Here is a 20,762-nt window from a genome sequence, read left to right on the forward strand (position 1 = left end):
AGGCATCACAGTATGGCACATTGGTTGCAATTGAGGGACCTGAATTGACACGTCACTATCACCCAAAGTCCATGGGTTACATTAGAGTTCACTGTTGGTTTTGTACCTTCTGTGGTTTGGACAAATGTATGATGACAGCCACCCACTGACAGTCACCTACCATCTAGTAACATGCAGAATAGTTTCACTGCCCTCAGAATCCTCTGGGCTCTGCCAATTCATTCCTCCCTTCTCCTTAGCCCCTGATCTTAATGTCTGCAAAGTTTTGTCATTTCCAGAATGTCATATAGTTGAAATCATACTATGTGTAACCTTTTCAGATTGGCTTCTTTTACTTAGCATGGATTTAAGTTTCTTCTTTGTCTTTTCATAGCTTTATAGCTCATTCATGTTTAGCTCTTCTGAATAACATCCCACTTTCTAGATATACCACAGTTTATTTATCCACTCATTTACCGAAGGATATCGTTGATGCTTGGATGTTTTGTCAGTTAAGAATAAAGCTGCTAGAATATCCTTGTGTACATTTTTGTGTAGACCTAAATTTTCAACTCATTTAGGTAAATGTCAATGAGCACAATTGCTGGATTGTATGTGAAAAGTATGTTTAGTTTTCTGGAGCTCCTGAGTGGCTTAGTCATTTGAGCATCTGACTTTTGATTTTGGCTCAGATTGTGATCCCAGCATTGTGGAATCCAGCCCCATGTCAGGTTCTGTGCTGAGCGTGGGGCCTGTTTAAGATTCTCTCCCTCCCTTCCCCACCCCACCTCACTCTGTGCCCTCTCCTTACTGAGGCTTTATCTCTCAAAAAAAAAAAAAAAAAAAAAAAAAAAAGAAAGAAAGAAGGAAAGAAAGAGTATGTTTAAATTTATAAGAAACCCCCAAAATGTCTTCCAGAATGGCCATTTTGCATTTCTACCAGACACGAATGAGCCTTCCTATTGCGCTACATTCTCACCAGCACGTGTCAGTATTTTGAATTTGGGCCATTTTAATAGGTATATAGTAGTGTCACATTGCTTTAATTTGCTTTTTCCTAATGCTTTGATGATATTGCTCAATAATATGATGTGGAACATTTTTTCATATGTTTATTTGCCATTTGTATATCTTCTTTAGTGAGATATTCAGATCTTAGGTCCATTTTTCAAATCAAATTATTTGCTTTTTCATTGTCAAGTTACTTTTAAAAAATTTTTTAAAATATCTTTATTATTTTATTTTGAGAGACAGAGAGTGAGTGGGGGAGGGGGAGAGAGGGAGAGAGAGAGGAAGACACAGAATCTGAAGCAGGCTCCAGGCTCTGAGTGGTCAGCACAGAGAGCCTGAAGCAGGACTTGAACCCGTGGACTGTGAGAACATGACCTGAGCCGAAGTCAGGTGCTTAACCGACTGAACCACCCAGGTGCCCCTTCACTTCATTGTTGAGTTTTAAGAGTTCTTTGTATATTTTGAATAATAGTTCTTTATCAGATATATGCTTTCCAAATATTTTTCTCCCAGTCTGTGGCTTTTCATTCTTATAAGCAGCATTTACTTTTATATAAATGTCAGGCACTTTGTGTGCTGTAATTTTCTAATTAATTGTTTAGTGTCTTAACATAAGAAATCAAGATTTTGGTATGTCCCACCAAAGAAGATAAGCCAGAATCAATAAAATTTTAAACCAAAAAATACTTCCAATCAAAAAGTTATAAAAAGAACAAATCTTCTGTGCTTTAATGTCCAAATTTAAATATATATTTAATATAGGTTATATTTAAAGCAGTTTATTTATTACATATAAAGCAATTTAACATATATATGTTAAAACATATACATATATATTTATAGCTTCTATGGAATATAACAAATCACATTTGTTTTCTTCACTGTTTATATTGAGCAATTTCTTTCCATTCTTCAGTATATTTCAAACATGTTTTGTTAAATATTAATGTATGAACCCTTTCATCACTTTGTATCCTCCTATCCCACTTTAAAGTTTTTTTTTAATGTTTTATTTATTTTTGATACAAAGAGAGACAGAGCATAGAGGGGGAGGGTCAGAGAGAGAAAGAGACACAGAACTGGAAGCAGGCTCCAGGCTCTGAGCTAGCTGTCAGCACAGAGCCTGACGCGGGACTCAAACCCACGAACGTGAGATCTGACCTGAGCCGAAGTCGGAGGCCCAACCGACTGAGCCACCCAGGCGCCCCTATCCCACTTTAAAAAAGTGCTTTACACTACCTAATACAATATGTATATATATATTATAGCTGTTTATTGTCTTAACCCCATATAGATCCCATGAGAGCAAAGACTGTTTATTTTGTTTACTGTTATATCCTGTCTCTTATGTAGTTCAATAAATGTTAAAGAAATACTTATTGAATGAATAAGAAACATTACTTATATTCATACAGACTATTCAAAAATTTTTTTTCAATGTTTATTAAGAAATAAACATTGGGAGAGAGAGAGAGAGTACAAGCAGGGAAGGGGCAGAGAGAGAGGGAAACATGGATTTTGAAGCAGGTTCCAGGCTCTGAAATGTCAGCACAGAGCCTGAGGTGGGGCTCAAACTCATGGACTGTGAGATCATGATCTGAGTTGAAGTCAGATGTGCAACCAACTGAGCCACCCAGACGCCCCTACAAGCTACTTTTAAGAAGCTATTGCTGATTTCATTGGAGCAGAATAGAGAGCCCAAAAATAAACCCACAATCATATGGCCAAATTAATCTTTGACAAACAAGTCAAAAATACACAATGGGAAAAAGTCTCCTCAACAAATGGTGTTGGGAAAACTGGACAACTACATGCAAAAGAATGAAATTAGACCACTTCCTTACACTAGACATAAAAATAAACTCAAAATGGATTAAGGACCTACATGTCAGACCTGAAACCATAAAAATCCTAGAGGAGAGCAGAGGTAGTAATTTCTTTGACATCAGTCATAGCAATATTTCTCTAGACATGTGTCCTGAAGCAAGGGAAACACAAGCAAAAGTAAATTATTGGGATTACATCAACATCAAAAACTTCTGCACAGCAAGGAAATAACAAAACTAAAAGACAGTCTACTGAATGGAAAAAGATATCTGTAAATGACACATCTGATAAAGGGTTAGTATCCAAAATATATAAAGAACTTCTACAACTGAACATCAAAGAACCCAAATAATCCAATTGAAAACAGATAGAAGACATGAGCAGGCATTTCTCCAAAGAAGACATACAGATGGCCAACAGACACATGAAGAGGTGCTTAGCATCAGTTATCATCAGAGAAATGCAAATCAAAACCACAATGAAATATCACCTCACACCTGTCAGAAGGGCTAAAATAAAAACCGCAAGTAAAAACAAGTGTTGGTAAGGATGTGGAGAAAAAGGAACCTTGTGCACCGTTGATGGGAATACAAACTGGTGCAGTTACTCTAGAGAGAACAGTATAGAGGTTCCTCAAAAATTAAAAATAAATCTACCAGGGGTGCCTGGGTGGCTTGGTTGGTTAAGCTTCCAGCTCTTAATTTCAGCTCATGTCATGATCTCACAGTTCATGAATTCAAGCCCCACATTGGGCTCCATGCTGACAGTACAGAGCCTGCTTGGGATTCTCTCTCTCTCTCTCTCTCTCTCTCTCTCTCTCTCTCTCTCTCTCTCTTTTCTCTCTCTCTCTCTCTCTCTCTCTCTCTTTTCTCTCTCTCCTCCTTCTTCTCTCTCTTCTTGAAATAAACTTTAAAAAAAAGTTTTAAAAATTAAAAAAATAGATCTACCATATGATCCATTAATTCTACTGGGTATTTACCCAAATAATAGAAAACCATAAATTCAAAAAGATATATGCACTCTTGTCTTTGTTGGAGCATTATTTAAAAAAATTTTTTATATGTTTTATTATTTTTTTTAATTTTTGAGAGACGGAGAGAGACAGCTTGAGCAGGGGAGGGTCAGAGAGAGAGGGAGATACAGAATCCAAAGCAGGCTCCAATACTCTGGTTTCTCTTCAGATCGTATAAATCTTTCGCCTTTTACCAAAGCAGGCTCCAGGCTCTGAGCTGTCAGGACAGAGCCCCATGTGTGGCTCGAACCCACGAACTCTGAGATAATGACCTGAGCCAAAGCTGGACACTTAATCAACTGAGCCACCGAGGTGCCCTATTGGAGCATTATTTACAATACCCAAATTATGGAAGCAGCCCAAGTGTTTGCTGGAAGATGAATGGATGAAGATGTGGTGTGTATATATCTTACCATTTACAACTACATGGATGGCTCTAGAGGGTATAATGGCAAGCAAAATAAATCAGAGAAAGAGAGGTACCATGTGATTTCACTTGCATATGGAATTTAAGAATCTAAACAAAGAAAACGAGACAAACCAAAAAAACAGAGTCTTATCTAGAGAAGAAACTGGTGGTTACCAGAGGGGAGTTGGTGATGGTGGGGTATGGGTCAAATAGGTGGAGGGGATTAAGAGTACACTTATCTTGGTGAGCACTGAGTAATGGTACATCAGAAACTAACATTGTATGTTACGTGTACTGGAATTAAAAAAATAATGTGATATGAAAATTATATAAAATTAAAACATGTTTCCATAAGTAAAGTTATATTGGAACATAAAAAATTACTGCTGATTTCAAAAGAGTTGTTACAGTCTTTTGTGATTATCTCTAAGATTGACTTTATAATTACTGGTGATTGTAGACAGTTAATATGGTCTTTATTCTTCTCAAGATTAGTTTTACAAAGTCTTTGATCTAGCTGAAAAGGATTCAAATCTTAATAGAGTGTGCTGATTTTCATTTTTAAGTTAAGCTTAGATTCTTAAGTAGTTAACTACTAGGTTTATGTAGTATATGATATAAACTAACAAGACCCAGCTTTAGAACAAATTTTGACCTCTACTGTGAATTTTAATGCAACATAATTATTATGTTAAGCATCTCTAAATCATTCAATGGTTTGATTTAGAAATTTCTCTGAAATGCTCAGTACTAGGAATATAGCAGTCACAGGCAAAAAACTAAAGATTAGAGATTACCAAGGAAATAGCTAAATAAAATGTGTATGATGTCTTTTGATGTGAAGAAATTCTTACTTTTAATTTATTTTCCATTTTTTATGGTGGTAAAGTATGAGTAACTTAAAATGTACTATTTTGACCATTTTTAAGTGCATAGTTCAGTGGTATTAATGTGCCTTTATATTGTTGTGCACATATTATCACTGTCCATCTCCAAAACTCTTTTCATCTTGCAAAAGTGAAACTCTGTCCACATCAAACAATAACTTGCTATTCCCACCTTATGCATTTGTTTTTCAATGGACACTGCAGTTTTTGTTCCTAGTCTTGTCCAGATGATGGGTGTTACTTTAACACTTGCCACTGGGAATGACTTTACCCTTCAGGAATGTGGTTTTATTTCTGCAGCTTTAAATGATATAGCCTCATCAGAATATGACACAACTCCATATTCATGCAGTAAATATATCTAATTTGTTGGACTCTTAAGAAACATGTTTTTTACTTTTCTTCAGCAATGTTGGACACAGTAATAATAGTTTAAAGTAGTCACTAGAGTTTTAAAACTAGGTGATTTCTGTTTCCAGCTCATTGACATATGTGAGATTTCTTATTTTAAAAATGTGTGTTTTTTTAATAGTTTTTTTTCAAATTGGTTTCCATAATACATCCAGTGCTTCTCCCCCACAGGTGCCCCCCACCATGACCATCACCCACTTCCCTCCCTTCCCCTCCCCCTTCAGTCCATGTTGTGTGAGTTTTATAAGAAAAAGTTAATGTTGGGGCGCCTGGGTGGCTCAGTCGGTTGAGCGTCTGACTTCGGCTCAGGTCATGATGTCACGGTTCATGGGTTCAAGCCCCGCATTGGGCTCTGTGCTGACAGCTGGCTCAGAGCCTGGAGCCTGTCTTTGGATTCTGTGTCTCCCTCTCTTTCTGACCCTACCCTGCTCACGCGGTCTCTCTCTCTCTCTCTCTCTCTCTCTCTCTCTCGCTCTCTCTCGCTCTCTCGCTCTCTCCCTCTCTCTCTCTCTCTCTCAAAAATAAATAAAACATTAAATAAAAAAGAAAAGTAAAAGTTAATGTTTATGTGTTACAATGTATTTTTCTTTTGACTTTGAGGGTAGTGACTTTTCCTGTGGCTGATTGCAACCTAGAGTCACCTGGGAGCTTATTAAAATTACACATTTCTCAACTGTGAAGATTAAAATTATTTCAGTGTGAGTGGGGTAGGGATCTAGGAGTCTGTATTTTGATATGCTCATTATTTGGTCAAGCTCATTATTCCAGGAAGACTTTTTTATTCGTATCTTTATATATTCTATCATATACACATATATTTCCATTCCTATGGCATTAAACTAAAAATAGACTTGTTAGCGGTTATTTTGAGGCTCCAGTAGAATCCTTTCATTGGGTGCGTTGTTAGACACAGATTTAGATATGCTACATGGCCTCACATGGGATAGGTAAGATTTAAGCCAGTTCTTAAGTCTATAAAGTTTAAATAGTAGATTGTGTTCCTTTCCTTTTGAATTGTGTTAAACACAAAATATTTTGAACTTGCACAGGTGTTTCAGTTTATACTTACTCGGAAGTGTCACATTAGCAGTTCTCTGAAGGTAAATTCATCCTCATTATACAGCTTGATTTATTTCGTTCTCTCAGTTAAGTCATCTAATGTCTTTGAATATTTTCCTGTTATTTAGTTGGTAACATTCAGTATCACCAGGAATGTGTAACTAAGATGTTCTAGGTCCACAGGTGTTTCATGAGGATCCACTGTATTTGTAGTCCTTTCTTAGCCCTTGTAAATTAGTGGATTAGATCTCTTGATAAACCAAGGAATCTGAATAAATAAATGATCAGCTTAAATATATGTATTACTGAAGTTGTCCAATCTCTTACTTAAGTTGCATAATCTCTTTCGGAGTGTAAAGATGGTTAAATGCAAGAATGATGACTTGCTGATAGACAATAAAATTTGAAGTATAAAGATTCTTGGCTTTTCAGCAGTGTAGTTAATATGATTGTATTAGGGTTACCATAGCTAGATTATCACATGAGGATAACCCAGACTTCCAGTTTTGGTTACTGCTGAAAAACAGGATCGGTGAATTTGTGGGACAGAATTATAACCCATCCCTAAAGAGTGAAATTAATTTGAAATGATTAAAGTTTTGTGTATATGTGTAATTTTTAATTTTGAGAATTTATGCTGATAACATAACTGTAGCTATACAAAGGAGTTGGAATGAAATCAATCCTCATTTTATATAAAGACAAACACAGATTTTGATCTGTGTATTGTCTCATGAGGAGTTAGAGCTAGATTAGTGGTTCTTGAACTTATAGGAGTTAGATCGTGTTTAATATTATGAGTGGCAGTAGAACTTTTGCCCCAGACTTCCTGAGGAAGAATGTGAAGATTTCTTTTTTGTCTAATTAACAACCTTTGTCTTCCAGGAAGAGATTGAGAATGGAGAGCAGAAGGGGGAACCTACCTACTTGTCTTCCTTGTTGATTGTTAAGATGCGTTTTCAGTCTAGTTCGGAATTTTTCCCCCTCATTTTAGTTTCATGTGCCTTATATTCCTAGAAAATTTTCTATACTTCTACTTTAAAATGTTAAGTTAATCTTTTCCATAGGAGTGGACTCATGGTTTATCAAAATATCAGGCCAGAAGTGTTTTTCAGTATTTAATAATTGTTTTCTCAACCATTTTGACTTGTCTTAAAATTGATGTTTATTCTCAACTCTTATCTTATTTGACCTGTCAGTAGCTTTTGACATAGTTAGTCACTTCTTTCTCGTTACATTTTTTTTTTTTTACTTCCCTTCTACACCAACTCTCTTGGTTTTCCTCTTATCTCCTTAGCTGCTCCTTCTGTTTCTTTTGCTATTTGTCCTTCTTCTGCCTGACCTTTAATACTGAGTGCCCCAGACCTCAGTCCTTAATCATTTTTTCTATCTTCACGTTTTCCCAAAAATACCCAGTCTCAAGGCTCTGAATACTATATGTATGTCATAATTTCTAAACTTACATCCCCAGTGCAAATTCTTAAACTCTAGATTCATTTTTTATCCATCTTGATGTTACCACTTGTATATATAATAAATATTTCAGACCGAGTCCAAACCTGAACTCCAGTTCTTTTCTCCCCAGATCTGTTCTGCCCATAGCCTTCTCCATCTCAGTTGGTTGCAACTCTATCCTTTTGGCTGTTTCAGCTAAAAACATTGAATCCATCCTTATTTTCATATCTACCTGCTCACTGGTATACTTGTGCATGTGCTCACATTCCACATTCAATTCATGAGGAAATCCTCTTAGCTCTAGCTTGCAAATATATCCAGATTAGCATTTCTTATCGCTCACTGACTGGATTTAGTTTTAACCACCTTCATCCCTTACTTGGATGATCTCTAGTTTCCTAACTGGTCTCTTTGCTTCCTTTTTCGTTTCCTTCCAATATTCTCCATACAGCAGCCAGAGTTATTCTTGGAAAATGAAGTTGTATTGTGTTTCTTCCCTGCTTCATTGGTTCCCCATTTCACTTAAGGCAGGATCTTTATCATCTTTATCAGGGCATTGGCTGTTAATGGTGATGTGGCTCTCCATTACTTCTCTCATTTCCTCTCCTGCATTTCTCTGCTTTGCCTGTTCTTTTTAAACACTTTTTAAAAAATGTTTATTTATATTTGAGAAAGAGAGGGAAAAGCAACACACAAGCAGTGGAGGGGCAGAGACAGAAAGAAACACAGAATCTGAAGTAGGCTCCAACTGAGATGGAGAAGGCTGTGGGCAGAACAGATCTGGGGAGAAAAGAACTTGAGTTCAGGTTTGGACTTGATCTCAAATATTTATTACGTATACAAGTGGTAACATAAAGATGGTTAAAAATGATAATCTAGAGCCCAGTGTGGGGCTGGAACTCATGAGCTATGAGATCATGATCTGAGCCAAAGTTGGATGCTTAATCAACTGAGCCACCCAGGCGCCCCTTTTTTGCTTGTTCTGTTTCAGCCATACTGGCCTCCTGGCTATTCCTTTAACAAACCAGGGTGTGCATTGGTGTGATACTATGTCCATGACATCCTTGTCTGCATGGTTCACTTCTTCAGGGTTTGCTCAAATGTCACTTTCTCAGTGAGGACTATCTTGACCACCTTATTTAAAATTGTGGCAACTGTCCCTGGCCCCTGCTCTGCCCCCCACTTCTGTTTTGCCTTTTTTTTTCAAATAGCACTTAGCACTTTGCAGAGTACTGTCTAAATGGCTTATTTATTATGTTCGTTGTTTACTGACTGTCTTCCTCTTCCAATGTAAGGTCTAGGAGGCAGGGATCTTTGTTTATTTCATCTACATATCCCAAGCAATTGATATTTGCTCTTGTTGTTAAAGGAAGGAAAATCTCAAGTTTCTTCATTTGTCTGAATTTTTCTAGTGTTTTTTAAAAAGTTGTTCAAAAAATTTCCCCCCAACTTTAGTATAACTATTTTGATTCTTTTCTTTGGGTGTTCAAGGATTCTATTTGATTATGTAGGGATGGAATCATTGTAGTGAAATTTTGTGGTGGTGTTACAGTGAATTCCTCCTTGGCTCCTTTGAGATTTCTTTCAAGGCCTGTTTTTAGAAATCCTATATTAGTGTATATTATAGAGTATTATGTTACAAGAATTCCCTATTTCTCTCAACTTTAAAAGAGATTATAGGTATAAAAATGGTTAGTTAAGATATATAGGCTTATTCTTATATGTGGAAAGAACTGACTTTTTCCTTCTTTCATTCTAAGTCTAGTTTTGACGTTTAAGCAGTTATTTGTGTATTCTAAAGACTTAGAGTAATATCTGTATAAGGCTGTAGAGGCAAATTGGAATAACTAAAAACTGGAGCAAAAGGGAACTGGAAAATTACACATAAATACATGTACACTGAGATGCAGGTATAACCATCATGAATGACATTGAGCTTCAGATTATATAATTGTTCTTAATGTTTTAATTGTTTTAATGCTGTATCTATCCATCCAATAAACAAATGCTTACTTAGAAATTAAATAAACTAAATGGACTACAGTCTCTGCTCAAGGTGTCTTAGTTTGGGCAACATGACCAATAGTTGGGTTTATCATATTGAGAGTCAGGTGCTCTATTTGATGTGAGTATGGGGTGCTTTGTGGAGGTGGTGGTGTTGAGGTTCTTCTTCCACTGAGAAGATGGCATGACCAGTATCTTTAAAACCCTGAGCCTGTTTATTAGCCTCTTAAATTTGTATTCTTCTGGATCCTGTTTACAGATCTTGTAAAATTGCAGGGTTTTAATGGAGATGAAATACAGCCATTTTACTTTCATTTAACAGTTCTGACGGTTTGCAATTTGGTAAGGTTTCTTCTAATTCAAGATTCTGGGATTCTGGAATTGTAGCTCATTTCCTGTTAATGTTTTTTCTCTTTATTAGTTCATATTACTATTCTGTATTCTTCTCTTAATATAACAAATGCTATATCATACATGCAGGGACCATGCAAATTATAAAACAGTGAATATATATGGCAAAAGTATTTTCACTATGTACTAAAACAGATTTGTTTTTGTTAATGGAGAAGTTATGTGATTTGGTTAGCAGCCTAAGATATGCCATAGATAGAACCCTCAGAGACCCAGAATTTTGATTATTTACCTGCTCTGATTTTCAGGATATCCTGTGGCTTAGGTACCATTTCCAGTTCCTGAAAAGGATAAAAGGTGAACAGCCATGAAAGGGGGAATGTGGTCTCTGATTATACTTTTTGATATTTTTGTCTGGGCTTGGCCTTAGGTGTCCCTACCATCTTGCTCCTTTCTCTCATTGACAGTCTGCTAATAGTCCCATGTTATCTGAAATACTTGGTCATTGGGACTGTATTATCAGTCACAATGTTCTTTCCTTATAGAGATCTACTCTCCCCCTGTGATGAACCAGGAAGTTTACAGTGCTCTCTTTTCCCTAAAGATATTGACCATGACATGCCACTGATATGATAAGCATTGCAGTTTAACTGCTTTGGTTGAGCATTTGATTTTGATTCTTTAAACAGTGATGGCAACTACTTTATTTTCCTATCATGTTAAAACCTACTACATAGTGATAAGCTTCTTGGGAACGGACTGACTTGTAGAAAGTCAATTAAAAAAATTTTTTTTGAGGTATACCTTCCTATAAGTTTATTGTGATTTCAAGACAAATACCTTTTTCTTCAGCTTTTGTTTTTCTGGGACCAGTTGAAAGCAACATTATGTAGTAGTTTCTAAGTTTGTGGTTTTCTCCTTAACCCTCTGTTTTTTCTCATTAAAGTGACCTTCCATCCCCCATCCCCCACCCTTTAGATGACTAATACCTTCATTCTAGCTTTACACCCTTGATTGTGAAAACTGGAAGGGACTATTAGCCAGCCATCTGTCACTGTTGACTTATGGATCTCAGCACAATAGATGGACCATGTCTTCTTCCACCACCTTCTTTTATGGCGTAGTAGAATGATATTAACTCCCACTGTAATTATAGTGGCATTTTACCTGCTTGCATATACTAACTGCCTGGACAAGAAATTCAGGCTATTGGAGGAGGATGAAATGGAAACAGCTTTCTAACATAGTACTGATTTTTTTATGAGGGGAAAAAACCCAGAGTTTCCTATTTGGTAAAAATAAAACATTATCAGTATTTCCTTTGGCTAATTTACTGAAAATAGTGAATATTTGCTACTGTATGTGATAAAAAATAGCTTTCTATAGAGATCCATGATACTCCTGTTAAGGAGAGAATCTTGAGCCCTAGGAACAGATTCTTCTGTACTTCTTCCCTTCTCCCACCTACACTTCTCTATGCAGAATGGTGATTTGGATAATATTTTAAGAGTGCTTAAAATGATAGACTTGGACTCATAGGGTTATTGACACCTGAGTAATAACTTGAGTGTATGCTATTCATTCGCCTGAACCATACTGCTGTATCTTCACCTTGGACTGGTGGTTTGGTTGCTTCTTTAATTATACTCCTTTCTGACCTGAATGGTTTTATTTTGGACATTGTGTATCGGCAGGGGAGAACATGAAGGGAGAAGAGTAGGTGTTCCTTTAAATACTTTTGTTTTTATTTATTTTTTGGGGGGGAAGGGGCAGACAGAGAAGGGGACAGAGGATCCAAAGTGGGCTCAGTGCTGACAGCAGAGATCCTGATAACCATGTGGGGCTCAAATTCACTAACCATAAGATCATGACCTGAACCAAAGTAGGACACTTAGCTGACTGAGCCACCCTGGTGCCCCAACTGCTTTTTTTTAGATTTATTATTTTTTTCATGGAGAAATGGTAGAATAATGTTTATTACAATCTTTAAAAAAAGAAATATAATTGAGCTCACTCAGACAGATATGTGTGTGGACAAAATATAAAATCTTTTTTTCCTGGGGTGGCTGGGTGGCTCCCGTCAGTTTGACATCTGAATCTTGAAGTTAGTTTAGGTCTTGATCTTGGTCATGAGTTCAAGCCCTGTGTTGGTGTCTGCACTAGGTATGAAGGCTACTTAAAAAACAAATTAAAAAAAATTTTTCCCTAAAATATTAAGCTGAACAAAACATTTTACAAAAATCCACCACTATCTTCCCTGATACTTATTATCTTTTAGGAAGTACATACAGGAGGCTTTTGAAAAAAATGAATGAAACTTAACAATATAAATTTTGGTGAGGGTTTTCATGGCTTATAAGTTATTTTTTTGTGTGTGTGTTTTTTAAAAAACTTGTTTATTTTTGAGAGACAGAGAGAGACAGTGTGAGCAGGGGAGGGTCAGAGAGAGAGGACACACAGAATCGGAAGCAGGCTCCAGGCTCTGAACTACCTGTCAATGCAGAGCCTGACACGGGGCTCGAACCCACGAACTGTGAGATCATGACCTGAGCTGAAGACGGATGCCTAACCAACTGAGCCACCCAGGCACCCCTATTTTTTTTTCTCTGTGTTGAAAGCATGAATGAGGACCTGGAGGATGTCTTGCTTGGGAGAAGATAATAAAATCCAGGTTCTAATTTTCCTTTGAACGCTTATTCCAGGATAATTGATTGTTAAGATCTGGAAGTAATATTAAAGATGATCCAGTGTATTCCTCCCTTTGGATGGGTGAGAGAACTGAGGTTTGGAGAGATTAAATTATGTTCTCAGAGACCCATATTAGTTGGTAGACAGTTAGACTAAACTTTTGGTTTCCATTTCTAGTCTGTGTTTTTTACAAAATAATCTTACCCATTATAGGACTGAATTTCTCATGGGTTTTGCCAGGTTTGCATAGTAGACCAATCTGAGCAAATAGGAGCAGTTACAACAATTTTAGCCTAATATTTAGGCAAGAAAGACCTTTTAATTTCATTGGCACTTCTCAAAACTAAAGGCTTAGTCATTTTAAAAAGGTGGCTTAATATTGATATCAATAAACATTCATTCAGAGCCTTAGTACTTCTTTGCACTGATTGCAGACTCTGCTCTGTTTGTTCTTAGAAGAGCCACATAGAACTGACCTGGATGACCTTGGAAAACCAAGTGGATTTTCAATTAATATCTTACCATATAGTATAGCACTGTGGCCTGGACTAAAGTTATAAAGTTAGGAAAAGTGTATTTGACATATATATTTTGGAAAAGGGCAAGAGTATTGAACTGTTTGGAATTTGGACTTGCTACTTTATTTGCTGATCATGGCACTTTTTTTTTTGGAGGAACTTTTACACCTTTAATAAGGCTTGTACAGGTTTGCTAAATACACATATACCATTCTTACCCTAATAAAGACGGAAAGTTTTACATTCCAGTTGACCAGTTAAAGAATTAGAAGTCCAAGTTCACATTTACAGAGTCTAATTAAGGCAAGACGGGCACACTCCCATCCTTCATGTCGTCCTTAGCCCCTTTGTCCCGAGAAAGGAGACTCAGCTGCTTCTTCAGTTCTTCAATGTCTTTTTCTTGCTCTACTCTTTTCATCTGTAGAGTGAGGTTAATGTTTCCAGAATTTTGGAAAAGCTCGCTCTGTAGCAACTGAACAGCAGACGGTCTCTGTGATGGGTTCTTCCCATCTTCAAATTCATGTTGGAAGTATGTGATAACTTGATCTAATTACTGCTTCCTTTCCTTTTGGGCCCATAAAATGAAAATGAAGAGATTGTGTATTTGCTTTAACATAGATCACTATAGCTGACATTTATTGAATACCCAGTGAGTGTCCTGCACTGTGTTAAGATTTTTATATGTATTTAAAAGTTTATCTTATAGCTCTTTGGAAGAGATTGTCTGTATTTTGTAGATGAAATTTTGAAGCACAGAGAGCTTGTTTGATGTTACATAAGTAGTCAGAAGTAAAATATTGAATTCAAACACTGGCTCTTTAAAAAAAAAACCCATCCCATTGCCCCTCAACATGAAGGTGTTAAAGAGACCCAATTCAAAAGGACCCAGAATTTACTGAAAAAAGGGGGGCTATTCACATTACAAAATGATTTAGAGATTTATTTTAAAAACCAGATTTCCCGGGTGTGTACTGTCTGTGTTCTCTGGTCAAAAATGCAGAGGGAGCTGTCTCATCCTAGAGTCATCTCTAGGAGTTTTGGGCATCTAGCTTTGTCGCTTATTGAGACAGGGCTACCCTTGGGTCAGTGGACTATCCTTGATCCAACCATTGTCCTTTCTTTGCAAAGAATAGTCAAGCATTGCCCACAGTGGATAAAACTGTTGAGCTGACAGAGGAGGTTGGTTGGGGATGGTAGGTGCCATGATGGATATATAGGCAACTCTTCTTAATATCTAATGGTTATTTAATGTATACACAACCTTTAGGAATATATCTATTACATAAAATGAGGAATATAGATGCTTCAAATCTGTACATTATAGTTTTTATCTTTGTTCGTTCTTTAGAAGGTAATTATTACTTGGAGCCTCAAATCATCTTTGTTTAAATATTTAATCTTTAATATGTATGTTCCTATTAGTGATCTTGAATATCCTGTTATTACATTTTAGATTGCATCATCATGTGACCTAGTCTTAGATTATTAGTTCCATTTTGAGAATATTGCCATGGTTCCAAGTGCGTCCACTTGGGGTTTTTGTGTGTGTGTGTGGGCAGGGCTTAGGATTTCAAAGGGATGGCTGCAATTCTTCATCACACTGTTTCTTTCAAGTAATTTTCTTGAAAATTAGAGAAAATATGGTGCTCGTATTCATCATACTATTTAGTTATTTTTATGGATCATTTTATAAAAATAGTGGTTTAAAAAGGTTACTGCTACTTCAGGGGTATGCAATTATCTGGGTAGGGAGAGTTCTATTTTTGTGCTTCTCCTACAGCTTCATTTAACTCACAGCTGAAAGAATCACCATATGATTAGAAATGTCTCAGTGTTAATACTTGCTGCTTGATTTTTTCCTATTCTGATTTTATGTTTTTAGTTAACTTTTCTGAGTTGATCATAAAACTATGTGATACAGGAATAGATAAAAGAATGAAGGTGTTATTAAAAGTAAAGTGACTTTTTTTTTTCTGAATTATGGGCTTACTCAGTTCTTAGGGTACAGTCTACCAGAACTAAGTCCTAAAAATTTTTTTCTTGTGTGTTTTGTATATGAGAAAGGGTTTTCATTCATGTTTTTGTTTAATGTTCATAATGAGTCAGTAAACTTTTCCTCTAAAATGCCAGATAATAGTAAATATATCAGGCTTTGTGGGCCATATGGCCGCCTCTCTTCCTAAACATCTCAACTATTCCATGCTATTATAGCATGGCAGCTGCCATAGATAATATGACATGAGGGTAGCTGTGTTTCCATAAATCTTTATTTGTAGTTGCTAATTTTTAACTTAATATACTTTTCTTGTGTCATTAAATATTCTTTTTTTTTTAAAGTTTTATTTATTTTTGATACAGAGAGAGATAGAGCATGAGAGGGGGAGGGGCAGAGAGAGAAGGAGACACAGAACCGGAAGTAGGCTCCAGGCTCTGAGCTAGCTGTCAGCACAGAACCCTACGTGGGGCTTGAACCCACGAATGTGAGATCTGACCTGAGCCGAAGTCGGAGGCTTAACCAACTGAGCCACCCAGCCACCCCTATTCTTTTGTTTTTTAACAATTATTAAAAAATATAAAAACCATTTTTAGCTCATGGGCATAAAAACAGGTTATGGGGTCACCTGGGTAGTTCAGTTGGTTTAAACTCTTGATTTCAGTTCAGGTCATGATTTCACAGCTCATGAATTCGAGCCCCATATCAGGCTCTGTGCTGACAGTGTGGAGCCTGCTTGGGATATTCTCTCTCTCTCTCTCTCTCAAATAAATAAACTTTAAAAGTTTAAAAAACAAAACGAAAACAAATTATGGTCCAGACTTGCCTAACAGGCTGTGTGGTTTGCTGAACTCTGTCCATAATAATCCTGTGAAACTTTGCTGATGGCCTTCTATTTTTTCCCCTTTCTTTTAAGATTATTTTATGTTTTGCTTATTTTTCTACTTAATCATGCTTTTGTTGTTAATATATATGTAACTTTTAAGTTTTAAAAGTTAAAAAATTTTTAATTATGTTTATTAAGTTTTAAGCTATGGAGGGTAGCATCTGTAATAATGGCTTCTTTAACACCTTGCACCTTTAACACCTTGCACAAAGCCACCCAGACACCTCCCGCCCCCCAAATAATGATTTTTTTACAGCTTGTGATTCTACTTCTCCATCTGGTGACATTTACTGGAAAAAAGTTTTTAACCTCCAAAATAAGAAAATTATAAATTATTCAGTAAAGAGATGCCTGTTCCATAGAATAAAATACCCCAACAGTTTCAAGTTTAAGAAAACAAGCTGTAAAAAATCATTATTTGGGGGGGCGGGAGGTGTCTGGGTGGCTTTGTTGGTTAAGTGTCCCACTTCAGCTCAGGTCATGATCTCACAGTTTGTGAGTTTGAGCCCTGCATCAGGCTTTGGGCTGACATCTCAGAGCCTGGAGCCTGCTTCGGATTCTGTGTCTTCCTCTCTCTCTACCTCTTTCCCACTTGTGTTCTGTCTCTCTCTCTCTCTCTCAAAAATAAGTAAACATTTAAAAAATGATTATTTGGATGTTACACAGAGTTCAAGTGGGTAGTTCTGGAAATAGAGCTTTTATCTTAGCTATCTTTATCTTAGTTTTGTTATCTAATTGAGAATTTCTTACCCAGAGTTCAAAATATCTTTTTGGGTGGTTAGTCCCCACTGCTGTCCATTTGAAACACATTTTGGTTAATCTATAAAATAACTACTGGGAAGTTACGATTTTATCAAGTAGGTATCTGAAAATGTGACAGATGGCTTAAAACAGATGAATCGTGTTTTGTTATATCTTAACTCTTAAGTGTAAATTCTTATTACTCTTAAAAGGTTTTAGTTCCTGTTGGTTTGTTCCAAATTTCCATTTTTGGAAGTTGTTTATATAACAAGTATTACAATATTGTAATTCCCCTAACGATTAAGAGTATCTACTGATTTCTTAAAAATACATTGGAAACAAAATGGTTCATTAAACAAGGCCTACATCTTTCTGAACTATTTATAAAATTAAAAGCTTTTCTTTTTTGGTTGTCAGGGATGCTCTGTTGTGGTTAGATGTACTTTGTTTAATAGAAATCTGAGTCTTTGTTAAAGCTCAAGTTTAAAAATTTCTTCCTCATTAAAAAAAACCCACATGCTAAATACTTCTAATTAGTGTTATTAATACGAATAATATGAATGCTTTGAGTCAGCCTAATGTTTTCTCTCACTACCTTAAATAATAATTATGTTGTCTATTCTATTACATGTTTATGAAGTGTTTATACTTCATTCTAAGGTAATTATTATCTAATGTGAAGTATAATTTTTAAGCATTCATATATTTTTTCATTTACAGTTATTTTTCAACAGTAAAGTTTACATTTAAACACATAACTTAAGGGGGAAGGGGAAAACCTGGAGTGGAGATGGGGGAAAGGACTGGTGGGAGGTGGGGGGCACTTTAAAAAAGTAATACATGGTAACTTACTTTCTATTAACTTTTTCTAGGGCTGCTTTGGAAGAAGTAGAAGGAGATGTGGCAGAATTGGAACTAAAACTTGATAAGGTGAATTTTACTTAAAAAACTTTTTTTAAACATTCTTGTTTTCTGTAAATAATGATTTGTGCCTTTAATACTAGGTGGGTCACATTACTTCTTTTATCTCTTTGAGGGTAAATGTCATTATCCCAATTTTACACGTGAGGAAATTGAGGCTAGAGAGGTAAAATAGCTTGTTGAAAACCTGTGTGCCAGAGCAAGACTTTGTGCGGTATCTGACTGCAAAGCTGACTAGATATCCTTTATATTGTTGGAACTTTGTTTTCTTCTTTTCCATCAAAAAGATTGCATGTATCTTTTTGGCGCTTAGTGGTTTTCATACATAACCTGGCCATTCTTGTTTAAAAATGTGGGTGTGGATACATTAAATATAAATAAAATTTAAGATACTGATTCCATTTTTAAAGCTAATGCCAGAAATGTTTAGTGTATATTTAATAATTGATATCAAATGGTTATATTCTATGTAAGGGTAAAATGTATATTGATTCCTATCTTCTACGTTAATTATTGATAATCTTTTTTTGTCTCTACCCAAGAAACATTGCTATATAGCAGGCAGAAATATGAGAATGAGTACGGCATGATTTCTGATTTCAAATAACCATTGTTTAGTGAAATATCTCTTAAATTTATGGAGTTATACCAGATGCACATACTTGAAACACTTTTTCTGAAAATAATTTCCTACTTTAATTGTTATTGTAAATCATATTGCTGCATAAAGCAGTGCTTCTCAAACTTCACTGTGCATAGGAATCACCTGAGGATCTTGTAAAACTGCAGATCCTGATTCAGTTAGTCTGGGTTCTCTGAGAGATTCCTGGTGATGCCAATGCTGTTACTCCATGGACTGCACTTTAAATAGCAAGGATATAAAACATACTAGTTGAGCTAAAGGTTTTCAAGTGTTTTGAAATCGTGAAATGCATGTACATAATGTAAACAGTATAGAAACATATAAAATAGTATAATTATGTATGTAAAAACAAAATTTTAGAAAATGTTTAGTAATAGCTTATTTTTGTGTACTACTCTATAGTTTAAAAAACCCTTTAATATACAGCATTTAAAATTTTTTTTTTAAAAATGTTTATCTGCTTATTTTTGAGAGAGAAAGAGAGCAAGCACGAGTGGGAGAGGGCAGAGAGAGAGAAGGAGACACAGAATCTGAAGCAGCCTACAGGCTCTGAGCTGTCAGCACAGAGCCTAACGCAGGGCTTGAACTCACGAACTGAGATCATGACCTGAGCCCAAGACTGATGCTTAACCAGCTGAGCCACCCAGGTGCTCTAGTATGTTTTTTGCTTTTTACAATAATTCTGTGAGTCAGGTAAGACAACTGATACCATTCGTATTTTATAGACGAAGCTACAAAAGCCCAGGCAGTGAAGCTTCAAATCAGAGTTAGAAGAGGCAGAACCAGGGTTAGGATTCATGTTTTTATTCTTAGTTCAGTGCTCTTTTTGTGCACCACTGTATTTCTGGATTGGTGCTGGGGGAGCAGATGCCACTTGGATATTTATTTTGAGGAACACTGACCAGTGTCTAGGCAAGTATTTTTTAAAAAAATCACTTAAAATTTTTGGTGAGGATTTTTTCAAATATTTTATTTTCTCTTTAAAATTATATGTATGGGATTATTGTTTTTATTATTATTATTTTACCCAGAGGTATTACATGTATTTTAAGCACTCTCTAAAACAAAGTTTTTAAACTCTTCAGGTAGGCAACAAAAGATATAGTCTTGATTTTCTGGTAGATTTATGAGAGCATATATAGAAAGGCAAGACTTTGTAAAGAATCCCAGAGTAGTCTATTATGGATATCTATTCTTTTTGGGTAGAACTGCATGTAAATCATATAAAATATTTTGTGTGTTTGGGGGTGTCTTCAAAATTTAAAGTATCTAAACAGAATCCACTAACAGTAATTTTGCTTTTATGAGCAGCTCTTTCCCACCTTTATATCAAATTTGGGGAATCTTATGAAAAGATTCAAGTTTAAAACAAGTTATCAAAGTATTGGCAATTATTACTAAGATCTCTAAGCCCTTTCTAGAGTGTTTATTACCCAAAGGGCTAATAAGGGTATCATAGGAGTTTTGACATTGTAAAAACTATTATCTTCCACCTGAATAGAAGTTCCATAGTTACTTTTATATTTCTCTAGTTTAAGATCTTGATTTCTTATAAAATGCATTTCTCCCAAATTCTTAAGCTATTATCTATCATTTTACTTTAGAATTTTGAGGAGTTAGCATAGAGAAGAGAACCTGAAAGGAGCAAGATGGTTGTTATTGAAGGTGGTGGCACTGAAGGACTTGTGGAGGGGAGGGGTTGCCCAAGATTAGTTCAGCGATTTCATTCATAACTTTGTGCAGGGCAAGTTCCACCTGTAATACCATTGTAAATCATGTCATCAGCAGGTTAAACTAGCTTGATGACTTAACCTATATTTATTTTGCTTATATGTTACCAATAGTTAATACTCCTTGCAGAGAATACTGCTTCATGAGTGGCATTGTTCTGCTGGGTCTGATTATTTATCCATTTTGCCAGGTATTCTGGCCTTGACAGCACTGTGGAGTATATCAGTGGCCATCTA

At 35.9% G+C, this 20,762-nt stretch overlaps 1 protein-coding gene across 2 annotated transcripts in view; it reads left to right on the forward strand.

The window, feature by feature from the left end:
* Nucleotides 1-20,762, forward strand: part of ACAP2 (ArfGAP with coiled-coil, ankyrin repeat and PH domains 2) — a 155,110-nt gene that overhangs the window by 37,450 nt on the left and 96,898 nt on the right. For both annotated transcript variants that reach the window (XM_029939606.1, XM_029939608.1), the window contains exon 2: nt 18,104-18,161. In XM_029939606.1, the coding sequence (XP_029795466.1) occupies nt 18,104-18,161 (58 nt within the window). The remainder of the gene's footprint in view (nt 1-18,103; nt 18,162-20,762) is intronic.

This window comes from Suricata suricatta, chromosome 5 (assembly GCF_006229205.1).
Source record: "Suricata suricatta isolate VVHF042 chromosome 5, meerkat_22Aug2017_6uvM2_HiC, whole genome shotgun sequence".
Lineage (NCBI taxonomy): Eukaryota > Metazoa > Chordata > Mammalia > Carnivora > Herpestidae > Suricata > Suricata suricatta.